This window comes from Melanotaenia boesemani, chromosome 11 (genome assembly GCF_017639745.1).
Source record: "Melanotaenia boesemani isolate fMelBoe1 chromosome 11, fMelBoe1.pri, whole genome shotgun sequence".
In the NCBI taxonomy this organism is placed as follows: domain Eukaryota; kingdom Metazoa; phylum Chordata; class Actinopteri; order Atheriniformes; family Melanotaeniidae; genus Melanotaenia; species Melanotaenia boesemani.
The window spans coordinates 15,534,134-15,557,541 of NC_055692.1; the positions used below are offsets into that span (position 1 = coordinate 15,534,134).

Consider the following 23,408-nt stretch of genomic DNA (forward strand, 5'->3'; position numbering starts at 1 on the left):
TTTTACCCAAAATGGCCATTGACTAAGAAGAAAGAAGAAGAAAATCTGGCTCATTTATTGCAGTAATAAATTTATTCAGTCTTGTGATTTTCTGTTTGAATCTGCCCAGTATGAGCAGCAGGAGAGGCATCGAGTTATCTGGCATCACGTCTGGTATGACGTGTTTTATGTCACTTCCTCTCTTTGGTCCGCTGGATGGTCCATTTGTTTTCACACAGTCAATGTACCAGACCAGAGTTCACTTGAAAGTGGGTCAAGACCAGAGTTCACTCCTTTGGTCCACACCCAAATGTACATTCACACTATCAGTGGAAGTGGAACAGGGTTTGTTTAAGTGGACAAAACAGCGTCAGTGTGGATGAATATCAACTGCGTATACTTCTGGCGACTGATGTGACCTTATCACCTGAACAGGTAAGGACCATTGCAGTTTCAAATAAAATAAATAGATATTTATCTATATAGATATTTAAATCTAAAATGGCACTTCACAAATGGCTGCAAAAAGATAAATGCTTTAGCTTTCACACAGTAGAATACAAAGTCGTTTGAACATAGAAATATATACACATAAAGCATTTAATTTCACAGTCACATTTTCAAAGACACAAGTCTTCTATTGCCTTCCACCATTTTTAAGCTTTGATTTCTTGGTTGGCATATATGGCTGTCATTTAGTATCATCCATATTTTTCCAAAACACATTTTTTTTATTTTTTTTATTTTATTTTCTTTATTTGGTTTCTTTTTTCTTTTTCTTTTCTTTTCTTTGAATGGAGAAAAACATATATTGCCTTTCGGTTAACTCTCTGTTGACACTCGGGACCACTGCTTATTTGATACCTAGCTTTTGGTCATGTTGCAGTCAAGGTTCAGCCTCTTTTGCTTTTTCTTCTTCTTCAGAAGCTGTCATCAATAAGAGTTCGTGTGTGATATTAATTTAAAGTGCACAAGAACCTGAATAAAAAAAAAAAAAAAAAAGAAGCATTTTTATAGAGTGGAACCTGACCGTAGTGGAGCAGAAATCACTCAAAATGGCAATCCACTCAAGACTAAAATCACTCAGTAGTCATCAGGAGCTCTTAAAGCCTGACAAAGAGTAGCTGTCATGTGTGTCAGGTACATGTGAGTTTATAGGTAAAACGTGAATAAAAGTAAATGTTTTAAATGTCTGTGTGCTTTGTAAAAAAAATGAGTGACAGTGTGCCACACATACAGCATCAGGACATAAAAGCCACTCAGGCAAAAATGTTCCCATTTTACATCCCTTCATACACATCAGCTGAAAGCATTGGAGATGACAAAAAATCATCATACCATGTGAAACTTAATGGTATGGAAACATAAGTAAAACATAAATGGTAGGCATCTATTAAAGCTAAGCATACTGCACATTAAAAAAAAAATGTATTAGATACTACTCCATAATGCATAGCATTTTACAGAAGGAGCTCATATTATTTTCTCTTTTCTTTTCCTAATAATCTTCCTTTTTTTCTCTAATGTTATTAGCACACTTCTTTTTTTTATTTGTGTCAGTACCACTGGACATGATTAAGATGGTGTATAACTGATATTTTATATTAATAAGTAGAGCAGTCAAATAATCAATCAAAAAAGATTGAAAAGAGAAGAAATCCCCTTCTTTCCTACTATTTTGAGGCACTGCAATAATACGCAGGAAAGACCACAAGTGATTAATGGACTGACCTAAACGAAGATGCCACTATGTCAAACAGTGACACATATAGCACACCAGTCTTTGATATCATATGTGACACAAAGTTAATGAGATCCCAAGTCTGTGGTGCTACACCTCTTACTTTATGGAACGTCTTGATCATTGACTGAAATGGGAGAGACACATATATAACCCTGTGACTGGCAGCACCCAACAGCACTTGCCTGGCTCTGTGTGTGTTTATCAATGCACTGAAACTGAGCTTCTGATTAATATGTTCATCTTTTTGTACTTTTAATTATGCAAAAATGCACTTGCATGCACAGTTAGTTGTTTCTACTTGTACTGTGCATGCATCTGTGTGTATTTGCACATATTTATGTGTGAGTGATACCACAGACAGCTCAGACACTGACCTGTTCTGACATATAATATTATTCTGCTGCAGGGGATTGAAACTGAAAAGGGAGAAAATCCATAGAGCGCGCTGGAGAACGGTGACAGAGAGGAGTAAGAGGTTTATTGTGGGGGGAAAAAAAAACAGAAAGAGAGCAGGGCAGAGAGAAGAGGAGAGAAATCATAACACTGAGGGGAAAAAATATATCAAGCTCTTAACCTCACAGGAATCAAATATAGCAAAGGGACCAGACTGAAGAAGACAAACACATCTGGATAAATCTAAGTGAGATGGCAAACAGAAGACGCCTTGGAGTGAATGGCTCATGGGGTCTATTAATAACATCATGGCCTCTCAAATAGCCTCCAGCTTGAAACTACAATTTCAGATACTCTTCACTGCCTTCCAATTATAGTTTTCAGCATTACAAGAAAATATTAGCAGTTTGAAAGGCTCTATGTTGAGCAAATTGTTGTTTTGCTTTCCGTGACATTTTTTACAGTAAATTCTGTGCTCTATACCTTTCCGAAAAGTACCCTAAAGTAAAATAAAGGAAAATCAATGTTGTACACGGGTAAGCTGGAGCCTATCCCAGCATTATAGCAGGTGAGAGGCAGGGTACACCCTGGACAGGTCATGCGTATATATATATATATATATAAACATGTAACATTTAGTATATTGCATTTACACTGTAGAAAAAAAAGTACAGTATTTTGTTCAGGAATTATGTGACATAATTTAAATATGATGTTTTTTAACTGGAGGTTTGTGATCATAATGGCAGCAGTGTTCCAGACAGGCTGCTGCAGTAAGGATAAAACATCAGCTTGTGTCACTGCAGTCAACAGAGGGGAACAGGCATTAATGAACCACTAGAGTGCACCCTGTAGCCTTTAACTCAGAGTAGACGAATACGTGACACACAGCGCCAAAGAGGGAAGCTAAAAGAGTAAATCTAAAAAGACACAGCAAAAGACAAAAATTGGGGTGAGGGATGGGGGTCAATTGGAAGAAATGCTGTAAGAATTGTGTCAGACAGTGGCATAGCAACAAACATCTGCAAGCATTCTGTGGTTCAGCAAAAGATAAGAGCCAAGGGAAAAAGAAAAAAGAAAAACATGCAGTTTAGTGAATGAAGAAGAAAAATAAAACACAAAATCCAAAGAGACTTATTTAGAGGGTGATGTCTGCCTCCTCCTTGCTGCTGTGCAGTGTTTGCTGCCACTCTGGAGGTGTCACCTTTGTCATAAACAATTTCTTCATGAAACCATTCATCCATTTCTGCCTATTTTCTGTCATGCCTCCTCCCACTCTTTCCTGTTGAAAAGCATCCTTTGTTATAGGACTTTCTTACTTGTAGAGATTCTAGTTGCAGTTGCTAACTGAAAAACCATCCATCCGAAAGGGATGTTCCTGGAAATATGCATGGTGAACATAAAAGGTGCAAGTATATTTATTTATTTATTTATTTTATTACTATCTTAATAACCTTCTCTGGAAAACAGTGCCAAGTTTAATTTTTAGCTTCTTTTAACCTTAGAACTAAGCCACAGGTCATCAAAACCTCCTGTTTTGATTTGTTATATGCATCAAATATCAACTGCAAAAGGTGATCAAATCAGACCACAGTCCTATCTCTATCACTGCTGTACCTTGTCATTTATTCAAGTGTTTCAATGCTAAAAGTTGCTTGTCAGAAATGCACAAAATATGCAACATTTTCCCATGAGACATGCTGACAATGACTTGCAAAAGTATTCAAAAACTGGTTTACAGATGATACATACAGTTTACCTTTACAAACACACATGTACTAGCAAGTAATGTTTTTGACTAAGAATTGATGGGTGCTTTCTTATATATTATTTTGTGCTGCATTTATTTCATTAAGTCTAAACCCCCGTTCACCAATTTAATCACTCTTCCCAACACTGTCAATACTGGCTCAGGTTCAACTTTAATATATTCATGGGGAGGAAGGGAAACACTGACACTGATGTGCAATGCAATCAGAAAGTTGGATGTGTGTAAAAGAGATGCAGCGAACAGGAATTTGTAATGCTGGGTAATCACCATGGGAATTAAGTATTGCAAATGCTATCTGCGCATCATTAACATCGTTTACATAGATTTATCCTCATCAACAAGAATGACCCTGTAGCATGAGTAATGTGTTTAAATAGGCCAGACGCTGATCTGTGTAAAGAAAAAAAAAAAAAACCCTATTCAGAATATAAATTTGAGCTACTGTAGAAGTCAAATACAGTGTAAATTAGGAGTTTGTACGCTATATATTTCAATTTAGAATTTGGAGGCTTTTTTTATTCAGTAAATCTTACTGATATCAAGACCTTTTGAAAGATATCTGAGAATTAATTAAATATACACCCAAGACTGCAGTTGTGATGATCACAGTTTTAACAGAAATAATAGCTGGTAAGATTTAAAGTCTTTCTTAATAGGAAAGAGATTAGAAACATTTGAAAGGCCTGATGAGCTGATAAGTAAGGCTTTACATTTGGAAATGTTGGTTTTTCATCACTGTAGGTCTTATAATGATAGCCACCCACTTTATTCCACTTTCAGTATGTGCTATGGCCTTGTCTCATAACCTGCTCAATGACTGGTCTGAAGATTCAGCTTAGTGCCTGGCAGTGAGTCTTAGAAGTGAAATTACTCTCTAAAAGAATTTGCATGGCGAATGAAAGAATAAATTAATTAATTACATTTCTCATTGACTTTTAAGAAGAATGTTTGCTTATTCTGCTTTTTTTTTTTTTTTTTTTTTGGTAAAAAGTCAATGCTGACGTTACAAAAGAATACATTTTACCACAAATTTCATTCTAGAAAATATTTGATGATTGTATACTTAATAAAGCAACAAGGTATAAATATATGCTTCATTTTAATTTGCATTTAGACACGTGAGAGCTGTCACATGCTGCAGAAATATTGCAGAATTGTTGAAAAGACTCAAGAATATTCAAAACTGTTAAACCTGAAATGAAGAAAAACATAAATAATGAATGTGACAGCCTGAGTGGCAACACTTCAGGTTGATTTCACAATAGAATCCAATTATGTATGTTCTCAAAAATAACAAGATCAAATGCCAGTGGATGATTGCTTGAATATGAAAGCCTTGCAATAAATAATGAATAACTCCACTTATGTTGCCACCATTCTGCACCTGCTTCCATTTATTCTAAACCTATCACAAAAATCTTTCAAGTACAATATTAGTAGTAATAACCGTTGCATTTTTACATGTGTCGTAGGTTCTTTACCTGGAACAGACACCCAATTAAAATGGTAAAGGCCTACCTTGCGAATGCCTTCCTTTGACTCTTCCACATTATTATCTCCTGCACCGGTGCGATTAATCATCCGCCACATCTGGGAATACATGGGATCTCTCTCAAAAGGGTTCATAGCCTTGGAGCGCACTTGATCGTATACTGCAGAGTCCAAGACTGTACCATATGGCAGCTCTGTCTGCTTGGATAGGTCCTGCAGCGACCTACAAAAAAGAAAGGAAAAAAAAAAAACAAGTGGTGACAAATTTTGAAGGTTGTATTTTTTATTTCCACCATTTATTTATTGTAAGCACCATGCAGAGTATGCATGAATGGGTAGCACCACAGCGTTCCATGGTATTACTCTTTGGTGATACTCAGCTCAACCTCTAGCTTTTCTTTGAAAGCTGTTGTGATTATCTGCAGCAGTATTACGACAGTAGATACATTGAGCTCACTTGCAGCAATGGCCTTTCTGTACATCTTTTTCTTCAACAACCACATTTTCATCAAATGACAAGAGCTGTCTATAATGTGGAAAGGTACATTACAAATATGTCCACTCTAACTGCAAGTTTTTATCAAATGCTTGAAAGAATTAGTATTTAAAAAATGCAACTGTGAGTTAGGCAAAAAGTGAGGAGAGGTACATTTGATTAGGAACTTTAATATCAATTAGAACAAAAAACAAAACAAAAAAAGTTGCATATATACATACCTGTGAAGAAGAAATAACCTCTTTTAATTCTGACATTTTAAATATTGCATAACATGTTTTTTGTTATTATTTAACAAAAAAAGAAAAAAAAAGTGAAAGCAGTGTCTAAAAAACTGCTACCAATGGAATTTAGAGGGTATGTAGCAGCCATTATAAAATGCACTAGCTTCACTGACCATCAGCAACTGTAAGCAACTTCAAGTATTTTGCAGTTAAAAGTGAAGCCAACTGTCACCCAACGGTTAGTTGAAACTGAGTTTTGCAACACAACAATAATGTCAAGCATAGCAGCAGAATGGCTGAAACAATAGTCGCTATTTTGTAACGATCTAGCCCGATGATTCTCAAACTGTGGTATGCGTACCTCTGGAGATACTCGTGCTCCTTCTTGTGGTACTCTGAAACATTTTCTGATATCAACCAATTTACATATAATTTTCAGAGTAATCTGTAAATCTGTAAATTATGGATAGTTTCCATGGTTCATTAACGTCAGACAGAATTTTCTGAACTTTTTGGTGACGCTGGCAGCAGTGCTGCTTTTTTGCTACAAAGCTGTGAAAATGTCTCATGATTTGATCATGCCGGTGACGTCACAGGTCCAAGGATAATGTTTCTGTCTATAAACGTCATTTTAAAATTGTGAGACTCTATGATGAAGGCTTCTTCTGTCTTGCTGTCACAAAAACAAAACAGAAGGATGGATGGAGAGTCAAATCTGACACTAAAGTGAACATCTGTTGATCCATGTATCAGAGGACTGTGTTCACAGTAGTAGGGGCATCATTCACAACAGGATTATTGGTAACAGTTTTCCCACTTGCTAACTAGTTGATCAATTCTACCAAGATTTTAAAGTAACTAGATATGCTTCAAATAAATGAGTTTGTAGCCTATATATATTATTTTAACTTCCAATACTGTGCACCTGTAAGTGGGCAACAGAATGCTCTTATAACATGATCTGATCATAAACCAGAGATATGATAATCAAAATCTGATAATATAAATATTTACCTGAGTCTAAGTGGCATAGGAAGTATAGATGTTGCATTTCTTTCATATACTCTTTTTTTTTTCGTCATTACTAAACAGAAAAATGTAGTGTTAGATGGTTTATTGTACTAAATTCACACACAAATTTATTATTTGGGTACCTTTGTACTTAATATATAAACTACATAAGTTAAAGAAAAAAATAATTATAAGGTCATATAAGTGAGGTTGTGAACCTTTTACAATCATGGCTTTCACCCCCACTCAACAATAAATCATATTTTTATTTGGAACTAATGTAACTCTGTCTAAAATGTGAATGATGAAATAGGGTAGGTCTTTACTATATTTTAATGTCAGTCATAAAGGTGATACCTGGAGACCCTGATATCTGCTGAGGTGGTATTTGACTTAAAAACATTGAGAACCACTGGTTTAGTCAAAATCCACACTTTAATTTGACTGACATGCTATAGTGACATCTTAATAGAGCTGTGCATTAAATAATGTCTGCAAGCCTCAGTGAATTGAAGACAAATTATGTACTAGGCAAAAAATAATTAAATAAAAATAAAACACATACACACAAAACACACATTGCTTTTTTTTTTAATCCTTCAGCTTTGCTATTGTTAAATAAATAATGGTGCACTGTACTATTTCATGTGTTGTTTTTTATCTGAGGTTGTTTTCCCCTCTTCTTTTCTCATGTCCAGATATGAAAGCCTTTGAATAGAAAAAATGAGAAACTTTGTACTTTACTTGGCTGTAACAACTTCCACACACACACACAAAAAAAAAAGAAACGAAAAACAATTAAAGGCAGCAATCAGCGACCTGTGGCCCCTCTGGATTAAATTTGTTTGCAATAGAGGACAAAGTGGATAAAGTGGTTGGGAAACGTCTTCCTTCAGGGCTTCCTGCCAGAAACCTTTGTCCAAGAAAAAGACTTCAGGAGACCAGGAGAGGTAGTATATAATGCAGCAAAAACTGCACTGACCAAGCTGTGCTGGCTGAATGGATACATCAGCGGAAAAGCACAGGCAGTAAACCTTTTCTACCATTAAGCCCAAAAAGGGTTTCTGGCAGGGCAAAACTCTTCCAGTCACATGAACAGTTAACTCTTTGGTAACTCCCAGTGAGAGCTGACAGGGTCTGAAGAGGACAGCTTTTGGTAACTTTACGCTATCTCTTGAATACATGAATGTCTTGGATCTATAGGCTATGCAGGCCAACAATGGGAATCTGCAACAAAATGTAACAGATCTGGAGTGAAATTAGAAGAAAACAAGATTTTGTAATAACAAGACTGCGAAAAAAAGGGGAGGAAAACTGTTTAGACAGCGGTACCTTGTTCACTATGCTTGACCAGATAGCTTAGCTTATTGCTCACTGCTGCTGTCTACAACTCTCACAACAGAACACGGGACACAAAGAGATGAAAATAGAAATAACACAAGTCATTCCATCTTGAACTATTGTTTTCAATTTCTTTCTCTCTTTGTTTCTCTTTTACTTTACCCCTCATCCATAAATTGCCACCTCGGGGGGAATACACAAGCTATTGTTAATTATAACGCAACAACGCTTGGGCTGCCTTTCAAAGAGTTTGGCCGCTGAGAAATGTAATGGAGAACCATTATATGAACTAATTACTGTTTGTTTGTAAAATGCGTGCTTACATACCACCCATGTATTTGCGGCACACATCTGGGAAACAAAACACGCACACAATGAACACTCTACATATCCTGTTAAATGGAGAACAGCAAGTGTGCAGTATGCTTTGTCATTAAGTCAGTTATAATACAGCTCACCCATAATGCTGATTTAACTATGAGCGCAAATGTGAGGATGTATTGTCTGTGTTGTCACAAGGTTGTGTTTTTGCTCAGATGAATAAACAGCCATACATACTGTACAGTTTGAGAAAACATATTCAGACATTTTACAGACAGCTCTTGTGGTTTCTCCTGTCTTATGCCCTCCTCAACTATCTCTGACCCATTATGAAAAAAAACCCTTTGAAGATTTTAATGAACTCTGCCTTGAACATGAATCTTTTATTGCCGTCAATTAATCTTTGGCCTTAATAATCCCCTCTCCCCAATGATATCCCTTGAGAGAATGCTGGCTTTTCAGCACACTTTGACCAGGATTCCCTCTTTGTGAATTGGTTTCATTGGGTAGTAACTCTGAGCTTGTTCTTTAATGGTGCATTGCAGAGACACAGTGAGAGAAAGAGAGAAACACATATTATGCCTGCACTAGATTAGATACCATATTAGAGACATATTAGAGTTAAATGGGGACTTAAAAAAAAAAAAAAAAAACACACACACATGAAAAGGATTAATTTAGCTTCAGTGATTATTCATATAGCTAGAATTTGATTAATAATAAAACAAAGCAAGGAGATCCAAAGAGTTTGCACATGATGGAATTTAGTGTCCAGCCTGTCTACAAAAACTTAACCACAGGCTCTGGTTTAATTGGCCTGTTTTAGGAGAGGATTTTAAAGTCTGTAAGTGCAACCAGAATTTGAACACAGGAATTCAAACTACATATAATTCTGTTGAGTAAGGCTGGAGAGATTTTTATATCTTTTAAAATGAACCTGCCTTGTCTATAAGAAACAACAGCATCTTAAGAAATAAAAAGGAAGGAACACAACTTGAAAAAAGAAGAAAAGGGAGTGGTGGTGTTTAAATTACAAATTTATATTAAATGCAATTAAATGAATAGATTTTAATAAAACAGAAAGTGATTGTTTTAAAATCCATTTGTGTCTATGTGTGTGTGTGTGTAGTGCCATAGAAGTATATGCATATAGGAATTATGCTTTAATTGTATTTTTGTGAGTGTTTTATTTGAATTTAATTTCTGTGTGTATGTGCGTGTACACACACATTTGTGTTGCTGTCCTGGGTGTATGCTAGCTCATTTTGCAAGTAATTATATTCCCCTAAGCAGCTCAATGAGCAAGTAAATGGAGTGAACAGCAGCTGAATGTTTCTCGTGACAAATAGTGTGTGTGTGTCAGTGAGAGTGGGTGAGTGAGTGAGAGAGAACAGTGAAAGTGAGAATCGAGTGAGAGGCCCTTTTTAATTGCTTGTTAACTAGGGTTTGTGTGTGAATAATCTATGGGCAGCCAAACCTCACAAGGAAAACTACAACAGTGGTCGATTGTTTACAGGAGAAAAAAAGGTGGGTGGTGTAAACACTGTGGGGAGAGGGTGAGGGGTATTTACTCATTTACTCACAGACCAAGATATGGAAGAGAAGCTTGTTTAAATGGCTGAAATTTGTCTGAAATACTTAGTTAACTTTGTGAGAGTCTATTTTAATGCAGGTACAAATGCTATAGCAAAACACCTTTCAGGGCTCAAAAACAACTTTAGCTTTTAGGTGTATTTTACATGAGCAATATTTACTGTTACGTTAGTTACTCTTACAATTTGAGTTTTCTGCATCTTTAAGAGTGAACAAACTGCTTTTTATTTCTCCCTGTGAAATAAAAGAAACAAATATGGCTGATACGATAATGAAATGAATCTGAAAAGGAAGTAGAGTCAGCTATAGTACTACCAGTAACATTCTTCTGCAACTGTAAACTATATTCTTTGATTGAAGAAGTGGAACATATTAACAAATAATCAATCCTCCAAAAGGCCATACTCTGTGTATTTGTCTGTCAACAAGATTATATAAAAAGGCCAAACTGAATTTCATTAGATATATAGCTAAAATTTAGAACATAAGCAAAAGTAGGACCCGTTACATTTTGGTACTGATCCAGATAATTTTCTTCAAAATTACTTGAAAAGGATTTGTTCTTGGCAGCACACAGAGAAAGACCTTCCAGTTGTTTGTCATTGTGTGTAAATACTGGAAAATAGTTACTGTATTTTCTCAGTTTTGCATACCAATCCAATCTGAGCATTTATGTAGCAAATTAACATTTAAATAAGGCCACTTTTTTTGCAAGTAGTAATGTCAGGATGAAGTATAATCAAAATCACATGACAAAAATTACATATAATTTTGTGAGCATGCTTTTTCTTGACAGGTATTTAAATATGTTTTATATATTTTATATATGTATTATGTGTTGCAAGAATTCCAAATTTATTTTTTTAATTTAGTTTTAACAGCATTTTATCCATCAGTTATTTTAAGTATTTTCAGCCATTAAAAAAAAAATAATCACGGTATAGAGCTGTTTAAAAACAATTTCACGTCTTCATCATAGGTCGATTGCATGAGTCTTTTATGATAAATCAGCCTCAATGAACCACTCAAAAATATTCAGGGGACTACATAATAATACGAACCTCTGACATTTAATCAGTGCACCCAAAAGATGTTAAAGCTAAGGGCTCAGTTATGCTAAATGTTAAGTGCTTTTGTGTATGCAGATGAAGTCCTCTGTCTGTCCTCTATGTTCATTGCATGCGTTTTCCAAGATCCTACAGATCCGTTGACAGATGTATCAAACGTAGAAGTACCACTGGAAACCTTTGGGCAGGATATAGGCCACCTATGACCAGTAAAAGGAACAAAAAAGAATAAGAAGGAGCTGTGATATATTTGCACAAAACACCACCGCCCACTGCACTGCTTCTTATTTGTGCACTATGGTGATTTCCTCCACACGTGCATGTTTGTTGTTATTATATATTACAAAAGAAAATTATGTCAGAACTCAGAAGACAACTTTGAACTCTGCATTTCCCTTGTGTGGATGTGTTGCCTATCAACCATGCAAACGTAAAGCACACATGGTGTGTATGTGGGCAGTGGCATTTGAAAACATTTGATATACAGTAGATGCACCTATTCATGTATGTAAAGGATGCATAAATGAGGCTCAAGACAAACACTTTGACTATCTGTTAACAACAAAATACAACATCTGCTGGAAGAGTTTGGAACAAGAGCAAGTATTTAATCCTTAGACCATAAACAGTCTTTCAATTCTTTGAATCTTCACATTTTTTTACCGTTTCTATCAGTCTCTCCCTTCACCTTTTCTATCTCCAGAATACATTTTCACTCTGCAATCATCATTAACAAAGTCTTTCCAGTCTCATACTTCTTTCCTCCTTTTTGTTTTCACTCCTCCCTTTGTCTTTGTTCCAAATCTCAGTTTATTTCCTTTTTTTGTTTCTTTACCTGTCTAATCTTCACTGCTTTCCCTCTCCATTTACATATTAAAATGCTTATTCCTTTGTGTCTGTCTCTTTGTGCCTTGCTCTCTTGCACCTTCTCTTTGCTCTTCTCTGCTGCCATCTTTCACTTTTCCTAAAGGATTCACACTGAAATTGAGGGAAAACATCCAAGCGTGAAATAGTCCAGAGAGGGTTCTTGACGCTTACTTGTTATTTCATTTTCAGGATGAAACAAGGGCATTAATACTTAAAAAGCCTGTCTGTCCTGATGGGAAACACTAAGAAGAGGGATGCTTCCATCCTTCCCCAGTATTCTCTTCATTTATTGCCTCTGCATTTGCTTTCTAACTCTTCTCCATACTAATTCACTCCATGAGTCACACGGATGAATTCAGTTTTATTACATCTGAGTGATATGTTAATTATGAATTCCCTTCCCCTGACCCAAAAAACTGTATTTAAATTATACTACGCTTTTTAAAAATGTATGTATTTTCAAATTTGTATGCTTTTATATTCTCAGTTAATTTCAGGAATGCTCTTTCTTTTCACCTGGTGCACAAACTATGTCAGGTGTGTCCTTGGGCAGAACTTGACAAAAAACTGGTAAGGAGTGTCATTTAATTTAAATCAGGTGTTTAAATGAAATCACTACACCCCTGACCTTTGTTACGAGGTCTATGACTAGGTGGGTGCTACAGTTCAAGTCATAATGGCAATGATGAACACAAGTGAGGAACCACTAACAATTATAAACTGAGTCTCAAAGCAGAAAATATAACAGCATGACTGAACATGTTTTCATTACCACAGAGATGCAACTTAGATCATGTCTCACCATGTGATGACAAGTAACATGAAAGAGAGGGCAAAACAGAATGACAGAAAGAAAGTGACAGAAACAAATTGAGAGACAGCTAGTGATGAGTTTTAGAGAAATAAATGTTGTTTATTCCAAAGCCAAGCACAATTAACTGTGGCACTGCCGGGCATGGCGGATGCTACGGCATGCTGATTAGTCCAATGAGAGATGAGTATTTCCTAGTGCCACCAGGAGAGAAGCAGGCAAACATATTATCACAAGGATAGATAAACAGAGGGCACAGAGCTTGGGGAAATAATGCATGTGTTAAATTGCAGCCTTGAGAGTACAAAGCTTTGCCAACTGCCTTGATACCTAAAAAGGATCATGGAAAAGCATTCTTTCTCCATGTTTTACCTAATTCAAGCTCTCTGTTCACTCTAACCTATTATCTTCCATACCTTCATCAGTGTGCTACACAACACACAGGCACTTACACACCATGGTGCAAACACACACAGTTGAGGCAGGCAGGAAATTACTGACTTACGACTAGCTTAAGAAGGGATTGAAACAGAATAAAGGAAGAATGGGAAAGTAATTGTATATTTCTGTGTGCATGTGAATGCACGTGTGTTGCCTCTCATGCATACACCTGTCTGATAGATTTCCACTTTGAGCAACAATCAGGCACATAAACAGAATCTGCAGCGTGTCCTTGTGTGTTCAAAACAATTGAATATGTGTGAATAACTACACAGAATCTCTAATGTGAACAGGTGTGAATTAGAACTGGTGTGTGTTTTTGTGTGTGCACGCACATGTAACTGTATTATGTTGTCTTATCTTTGCAGGTAGGAAAATTAGAGTTTGTGCATACATAGTTGGAAAGTGAAATTTAGAAATAAATTCGAGTATGATTAATATGGCTAACATCAGGATACATGATTTCGCTTTCAATTTTTCAGAAACTAAAGTTGTTTAATTTCAGGACAAAATAAGCTGGATACTTACTGTATAGAGTTCTCTATGCGTGTGATGGTGAGGAAAGCTGCTAGATTGGCAGTATACGAAGAGATGACAATGAGAGCAAACATCCACCAAACACCCATCATCATCCTTGTTGCTAGGGTGGTGTAGGGAACCTCTCCACCTTAATAGAAACAAAGGGTAAAAGAACCAAAGAAAGATGAGAACAGTTCTTTAATAAAACAACAACATCATAACAGAGAAATACACACATGCAAGTAAATCTTTGCTTCATAAGATAAAGTGTTGAAACAGCAAATCTCAACTAGAAAGATTATGTATGGATTAACAGGATCTGATCCTTACATGGTGGGATAAAGCGCAAGATATCTGACGAAGACATCTTTAAGATAACAAATATAGCCTGTCAATGAGACTCTAAAACTCCCCTAAAATAATGAGAAAGGAAAATTGCTCTCATTCCTCCTTCAAGCAAGAAATCACTGTTAATGTCTACTTAGACCAACCATCATACTCCTCACGCCTACCTCCTTTTACCCAGAGTCAATAAGACATGTGACACCCACATAATCCCATGTTCCCTTTAATCCCCCCGACTTTCTTTCTCCACTGTTTTTATGCTTTTTCCATCTTCCACTAATGCATTTTTTTGCATGGTTTATAGTATTTGATTTAATTTAAATTTGTTATCTCCCCGTCTCTCTCCAGCTTTTTCTGTATCTCATGCAATATGTTTGCTGTTGACATAAGGTTTTACCACCAGCCTGAAGGCACTATAAATTGTGACACTTTACTCAACATGCTGTTCACATAATCCCTGTGCATGAATGATCTGGCACCTTAAGCTCTGTTATGCATCTTTTTGAATTCACCTAACTTTTATCGTTCTCTGAGTTTTCCTGCGACAAAACAGTAACTTGAAAAAATTATTTCAATATCACCTGATACCAGATATATTAAGTCCTAAATTATAATAAATATGTAACTATTCCTTATTTTAAAAGTTCACAAAGTCACTCTTTTAAGACAAATCCACCCAAAATACTTTGGTTTTGCTAGTGGGGAGAGAAGTTTAATCTTTTCATGACTGAATAGCTCAACATGCTAAAGATGGTAGACACTAGTAAGGTTCTCAGACATATCGTTTAGTTTTCTCTGACTTCAGAGAATCAGAAATCTCCAAGGTGATCTGGCTTCTCCCTACAGTCCTGAGAGATGCATGTTGTGGTATTCTGCCAGACACAGAATTGCTGTCTGCCTTTGTATATTAAACATGTGTTGGACTCCCAACCTGATTATCCTGCTGTGCATCATGCAGAGTGTAAGCTGGTAGGCTCTAGCCCCCTGTAATTCTTTGTAAGAAAAACGGAGGTATAGGTGATGATTGGGAAACTAAATTGCTTTGGTAATAAGATTTAAAACAAAGCATATTAAATCAATAGCCATTAGCAAAATTAATATTTTCCTCTTGCTGGTCAAGTCTTTTTTTTTTCTTTTTTGGTAAATCAATTTCACTTAAAATGTAAGTATTATTAACACCATATCCATGTTGCTTTTTTAAATTAGGGTTTATTATCAATACTAGTATACTGTAATGCAGGGCTACTCAATTCAGTCCTACGAGGGCCGCAATCCAGCAGGCTTTCCATGTATCCCTGCACCAACACACCTGAGTCAAATTAGGTGGCTCTAACAGCCAATCAGGTTCTACACAATGACTCATTAATTCGGTATACGGCCCTCGTATACCGAATTGAGTAGCCCTGCTGTAATGTATCCTGAGACATTGATTAAACTAACTGGTTAAAGTACATCATCAAGGCATATTTAAAAAAAAAAAAATGCCAGGATGCCAAAGCGTTCCTCTCATCATCCTATGGACTGAACTGTAATATACTAAATAAACTCTCTGTTGCTCTCTCTGTGAACAGTACAATACACAGTTTTATGGGGCAACCCGGTCCCTTTCAAGTGTCAGTGTCTAGTGTGAGGCACTTTTATGAATTATAATAACATTACATTAATTATTTAACATTGTAAAAAGCTAAAATCAGAGAACAGAGTCACTGGTACTACTAAAATGCCATATCTGGTGCAATGAGATTAAAATTATTTTTATCATTTATTTATTTATTTTTCAAATCTTATACAAAACTCTCACACTACAGAGGTCATCGTTTCTATGTTTATAAATTAAAATCCAGAACAATATGATCCAAAAGCAGGAGTCAGCAGTGACATGAAAACATAATTTACTATTTGTATTCAGTTACATTGACACGTACAGGTCACATATTTTTATGCCCCAGACACACATTACACATCCCTTACAATAGTATAAAATTGGTATTTTCATTGTGTTGTGGTATCAGCCTAGCCCTCAACAACTGGTATCACAGGGAGCATTTTTTTCATTTCATGTTATCAAATCCAGCTTTCATACGGTAGAAAATACTCAGATAGATGCTACTGTTTAGAAAGAATACTGCATGCAGCAATCCCTTCACATTGATGACTGATCACCTCTGCCAAAGAGGTTACACTATTGGCTCAGTTTGTCTGTTTACACACAAGTTTAATGAAAAAGTTGTGGGCTGATTTGCATGAAAGTTTTATCAGAGATATGACCTGCTCCAGTTTAGATGTGATTACTCTTTGATGACAATGAAAATGTTCTGAATCCAGGATTTTTTTTTTTTTTTACACAGGCTTAGTTTGTAAGCCTGTAAGCCTGTAAGCTTAGGATGTACATACTGTTAATATCCATGAATAAGCACCCTTCTGAAGAATAATGTGAAATTTACTGTAAAGCACTGCACATACCTGGTTCCTATGTAGCAATGATCATTAGGTGAATGGATCAGTACAGGTAAAGACCCTCCTATTAGGGGTTGAGCATGTTAATTCCAAACAAACGACCTGTTTGAGTATTAAGGCATCCTTATTTAAAGATAGCCAAGAAACTTCAGTTTGAGTTCACTTTTTGCTAAATATTAAAAAAAATATATATATATATTCTTAAGGAGGTTATATGAGTTTATGTCTGTGTGTGTTTATGTTTATGGATTCCAGAGAAGGCTTAGTTAACACAAGCTATTTTTCTGAATATTGCTGGCTTACATCCTCTCTTATTTGATTGAAAGATCAACTGAACTGCTGGACAGCTACATATTAAGGTGATTGGTTAACCAGCTGGCTACTTGTTGCCTTGGCTGTGTGATCAACACATTGATTGACAACTGCAGGGCAAAATATATTCTCTCTCATTGTGACACTTGTGGCTTTTCCATTTCTGCTGCTTTACTCATTCTCTTCCAGTTTTATTATTTTTTATCTAATTTTATGATTTCCTAGATAGCTGACCAGATAGTGATTTTTGTCTTTGCTGCACTATATTTTGTTCCCCTTATGGGGAAAGGTGTTGCTGCAAAAGGTAAGGCTTCATCCCTTATTTTAGTAATGCTGTAAAGTTGTTGGAGATATGTAAACCCCAAAGTAGCTCTCACTAACACAAACTGCTCTCTCTCTCCTATTCTTAGCTGCTGAGAAATTTGTTATGAGTACTTAGTCCTACGTTATAGAAATTTTTCAGATTTTATTAAACAATTCTCTTAGAGTCGGTCCTATTTTTTCTCTTACTACTAATGAGAAACACAGCACACATGACCTGTAATTACTTGTTTCAACCAAGCCAATATTTTCCAGGTATCATGGGAGAAACGCCATAACTAAATTTGTTTGTCTAGATTGCAACTCAAACTATATTTTCATGATTTTGCTTAGTAGTCAAAAGTTATGATATATGGAAATTGAAAAGATAAAAAGAACTGAAACCCTTAACCCTTCACTTAAAAAAAAAAGTCTGAAGCCCTCTGAAGATGTATCGCTGTTGAAATCAATGAGTTCGCTTAAATATTCACATTTTCCCAAAACATTCAGATATCCACAACTAAAACAGGTTTTCCCAAATTCTGCTATACAAGTACATACTTAAACATTACGCATTATGAAAGCTGTTCAGATATGTAGCAAAAAAAAAAAAAAAAAAAAAAAAAAAAACTCAGGAACATGAAAACTCTGGAAATCAGTCCTGAGTCTGCTAATCAGAGCAGAAGGTCATTAGACTGAAAAGTCCTGGATCCTGCTTATGATGCTGTCAATCTGATGAGATAAGTAAGTGGCAAAGATATTCAAAAGCTATACAGAAATTAAACATTCTTTTCAGTGGTAAGATATTTTTCTGGTATTTATGAAGTTGTTCTAATGAGGCACACATTTCCAATAATGAGGCGCCTGCAAGTTTGAGCATACTTTGTATTATTTCTGGTAAAAAGCACATAGTCTTATAAAGTTTATTTAACATTAAATTTACCTTATTTGACTTTAAATAGCTTGTTAATGAGTAATGGTTAATATAATGAATTGGTTAAGGAACAGCAAGGGTGAAAGTGGAAAGCGAGTAACATCTTGAAGTTTTGGACATTTCTATATGGATGTTTTTAAAAAAATCACAAAAGAAATAATGCTATTATAATTAGTTTACTGTTGATAGAAGCTATTTGTTAGTTACAGCTTTCATTTATTGACATTGAAACAGTGTGTAACAATATAATATAATATGTTCAGCTGTCTCTAACCATAAGAATAATTCACATTTTTTTTCGCGATGCAGCGAAGAAGCTGTCAAAGTGCAACCTGAGGTTATCTAATATAACTTGCTCTCTGACTCCTAATGCAACTAGTGCTGTGCCGTCTGCAGATGTATTTGTACAAACCTGTGTGACAACAGTGTGAGGTGAAGGAGGGGTGGAGTACTTCAGCTAAATAAAGATGTTTATCTTTTCTGTCAGACAAACCTCCACATTTCAGTGTAAATGAGACAAAGGCGGTCAACTGCCGGAGGAAATTGCAGACAAACTGATGAGAACTTGTTTTATTATTGTGCATGGTCCATTGACAATGTCTTTTTCACTGAATGCTGTCACTGTAAGCAAGCTCTGCCAGTTGGTTTATTGTACTGAAGCGCTGTTGGCTGAGCCTTTTTGTTGTCACATCTGAGCCCACAAGAAAGCATGAGAGGCAACAAGTTTGAAAAACCTGCATCTTCACAATGTTACAAGTTAAGACACTGAGGGCTGCTAAGAAATCCACCTCTTTTAAATCTTCAAAATCTATATTCCTGCTACCAGCCTTTCTGGGGTCTTTTTAAAGTTACAGCATCACAGCCCATTTATAAAATAGAAAACAGTCTATTAAAAATTTTTAAACAAGTGGAGAGCTTGAAAATATTTAGCAGATATCAGTAAGAATCTCTGCAACCTAGCCACAAAATGATACAAGTCATTTTAAACAACAATTTGAACAATTTTATTCTTTCTAAATAATTGAATACTGCAGGAGGATCATGACAAATAAAGAGCAGAATGAAAAAAATGATAGAAAAAAAGTTGCAGGTTGGTTGGTCTCTTTAAGTGTTATTTCCCAGTTTTCAAGCTGCCACACTTTTCCACCAAAAGTGACACTAAAGCAGTATTTATAACCTCAGAAAGACAAAGATCCTTATTTGCACGGCATTAACTCATCAGGCTGCTTACGATAAAACAAACATTGATTTTTAAACATCAATACCTCTTTCTTTTGTTATAAATAATTTTACACATTATATCTTGATTATCCATTTTATGGAAGAATGGAGATGGATTTTTTTTATGTTTCATGAGTCTGAAAAGATTTTTCTTAAAGCTCTAAGCCTAAAAACACAATACAGATGACTAGAGTTTCTTAAACTGTAATTTTAAGAGAAAAAGCTGTTTGTTGAACAACATCCCATTACACTTAAATAACAATCAAAGCCTGACAATATTGCATCAAGAGTTGGATTAAAATAATCATAACTCACGCAGCATGTCTCCATGTTGTGCTACTTCCATTAGTTTGATTTGAAAAAGTACAGACAAAACAAAAAAGATGAGCAACACATTCCTCTCTTGCTAAATAACGTTTTAAGTTATTATAAATGTGTTATTAACTGTTTCCTCGACAAAATCAATACTTACAATTACAAATATTTAATGGTTTACAAAATCTTCATACAAAATAATGCTTTGCAGGACAAATAACATCAAAGTATCATGGAAACACAAAATCTTAAGAAATACATGTCTGCAGAGTGTAATTGATTACCGTACCATCAAACAAGTTAGACAGTTGCATGAGTTTTGGATATCTTGTTTGGTGCACTAAATTATTCTATAAGCCAGCTCCTCTGCATCAAACACATTTCACTGCCTGAATCCTCTTTCACATTTTCTTCTTCCCTCATTTCATCTCTTCCATCACCTCCTCCTATTCCATCACTCTTTTCCAAACTCTTGTTGACATTCTGCAGTCAAGGTATAGCTCCAGATGAGTGTAGCTTTGAAGCCAGTTGAGCAGTGGGCACACCCAGAAGGATTTTATATATGTGTGACTCTCTTGTAAAGCTTCAAATCTCACCACTGAGCAAGCGCCTCCACTGCCTCAGATTATACCCTCAACCGTGTGATGACTTACAGGAATCATTATCTATTTTTTTTACCATCAATTTCTCCCCTAGCACCTCAATCACTGTCGACCACCGGTGTCCCAGTGATTATAAACAACTTGAGAGAGACATATTACAGAGCTGGAACCAGGGTGCAGAGGGAAAAGTGAGAGAATAGAAAAAGGGAGGGGGCAGATGACAGGGGTCATGCATCCCTCCTCCAGAAGCTCTCCTTCCTTCTGCTTTTCAATCTTTCCATTGTACATGTGCCACCTCTAATACCCCTGGCTATCAGCCAAAGCTGTGAGGGATTTTCCATGTGGTTAGCAATTTTTTCAAGCCATCAAGTGCCACCATTAAAAGGATCCGGCAGGCCAGTAATGTTAAGGATTTGAGCTGAGAGGCATGAAGTTTCTGATTCAGAGATCTGTCTAATGGTATCTCCTTTCCCAGCATGCTCCCTTTCATTTCCTTATAAGGACTTTAAAGTATGCATATGGTCACAGTTAAACATCAGACAACAAGGGTTACTGGATCTGATGAAAGAGGAGATTATGTAGATAAAGTTAGTCTTAAGCTTTTATAATTGTTGGCTAATTGCATTTACAGTATCTCACCAACAGCAAAATTACATTTAATAAAGCCAAATTTAATGAACTGTTACATGAACGCCATTTCAAATTTTGACAGGGACGAAATGTGTTGCTTGCACTTAAAATATCAAGTACAAATTTTAATCAGGAACACATTTATATGAGCTTTGACTACATTTCAGCTGACAGATTAGACTGTACTCTCAACTTCATGTGTGTGCAAGGAGGCTTGCAAAATATTAGGCCTGTTTTTGACAGGGACATAAAATATACATCACACTGCACCACACATGCTGTGACTCAAAGTCAGTTCCCATATGTAGTCCCTGAGTAATATGAAAGCCCAGCAGACTACTAAGAGGAGAGTACTTTCATTTCTGTGTTGTGCATAAATCTTACATAAAGAAAATTAATTTAACTTACTGAATGCACAATCAATTTTCTTTAAAAAAAAAACTGTAAAATCTAAGATAGAAAAATTGCCACTGGTACTATGGCAATAACCTAAATAATGTAATTATTATTTATTAATGATATTTTAATATTTCATATTGGCAGTGATTTACCTCTGATGTTGACAAATTGTTCCATGTTGGGTTGGCACAGATGTGAAACATGTAAAAGTAACATGTTCATAAGCATGTATACAAAACATGTATAATAAGCATGTTGTAAAGTAAAAAAAAACAAGCTCAAATAGACAGCTAAGCCAGATTGATTGTTAGGGAGGTTCAAAAAAAGAGCCAATGATGAGAGCAAATTATCAATAATGAAAAGTTTTAAAAAGGCTTGTGTGTATGTGTTTCTTGGGTGTGGATGGAATAAATCACATCTTGAAGCTGGTGCTTGTGCAAATGTAAGCACCATAGTAGCAATAGATATACTCCTTTCTTTTATATCACCATAGTTATAGGAGTCATGGGACTGTTGATTGTCTTAAATGATCAATACTGACATCAGTTTCCAGTGTTTTTAGAATTATAGTAGGAACACAGACAACCAAAAAGCCTAACCCTGTTAATTGTTTAAATAAAAATAACTCTCAAGTAGTAGCGTGTGATACCAATGATTTTCTTTCCGATCCAATACCAAAATTTAGGCTTTTATCACCAATAATCTGATTCTGATACTTTATATTAAACTCAGTTTATTTGGAAAATCACCCTCAAAACATCCAAAAGTGAGGGGAAAGAGATGTATAAATCCCATTTAATGTTTTATACAGTATACTGTGTGACTCCAACATAAACTGCTAGTAACATGCATGACTAAATTAAAAAATGCAACAACAGCTGTATTAGTTTAACACCTACATTTTATGCTATTCAGTACACCATAAGTCAAAACAAACACGGATGATTGATGTTTTTATTGTATTATCTATTAAATAGGTTTCATTTGTGTTTTCATTTTTTAAACCTCACAACAGACAATGTAATGATCTACTCTGCAGCTAACCTTACCTGACTAAATCCAGGCCTGTTGAACTGATGTGAGATGATCTCAGGGACACACATATTACTCCAAGCTGAACTCACACAGCTATTTATTATAGCATTTACTTATTTCATAACCACATTTATTACTGTATATTTAAACAAAACAGAATGTCCCAGTTTTAAGATTATGAGGAACTGATGTTGTTCAAACATCAATACATAAATCAATTTCCCAAAACTCAGCCTAAGTACTCCATGTCATCAACAGCTCCGCATTGTCTTCCTCTATACCTGGGTAGTACCTTATAGTACTTGATAATACCTGCCTGCAGCAATAAAAGACTCAAAGTGACGTCTGTCTTGCCCTAGCAGTACTTGTATACCCTATCACCTCATGATAACCCCATCATACTCTCTGTTATGATTGATTGTCAGAGAAGGTTTGCTGTGTTGTTATAATACCTCCCTGTTCTTCAACACACATCACACAGCAAAGTTGCTGTTCAGCTCCTCAGGTCACTGAGCTTCGCACCGAGTGAGCACTGAACGAGTGAGTGAGTGGCTTGCTGCCGCTGGGACATAAAGATGGGCCTTATTTCACATATGACTATCATAGGTGGAAGAAAAAGTAGTTTCTACATACTGGGAGTTATTAAGGTGAGATCCTGATGGTATAATTGCTTTCCATTGTGTTCCTATTAATGATTAAATACATATTTAACCTAAATATATATGCTAATGTATCAATATTTTAATATGAAAATCTATTCTAAAACATAAATAGCTGGTATTGGAGGTA

The 23,408-nt window shown here is 35.7% G+C and overlaps 1 protein-coding gene across 6 annotated transcripts in view; it reads right to left on the reverse strand.

Annotated features, from left to right (window-relative positions):
• Nucleotides 1-23,408, reverse strand: part of grid2 (glutamate receptor, ionotropic, delta 2) — a 539,244-nt gene that overhangs the window by 55,044 nt on the left and 460,792 nt on the right. For all 6 annotated transcript variants that reach the window (XR_006011998.1, XR_006011997.1, XM_041998788.1 and 3 more), the window contains 2 exons: nt 14,079-14,217; nt 5,406-5,601 (listed from right to left, as the gene is read on the reverse strand). Coding sequence is in view for 4 of the 6 variants with exons in the window: in XM_041998788.1 (XP_041854722.1) it covers nt 5,406-5,601; nt 14,079-14,217 (335 nt within the window). In the remaining 2 variants the exon portion in view is untranslated. The remainder of the gene's footprint in view (nt 1-5,405; nt 5,602-14,078; nt 14,218-23,408) is intronic.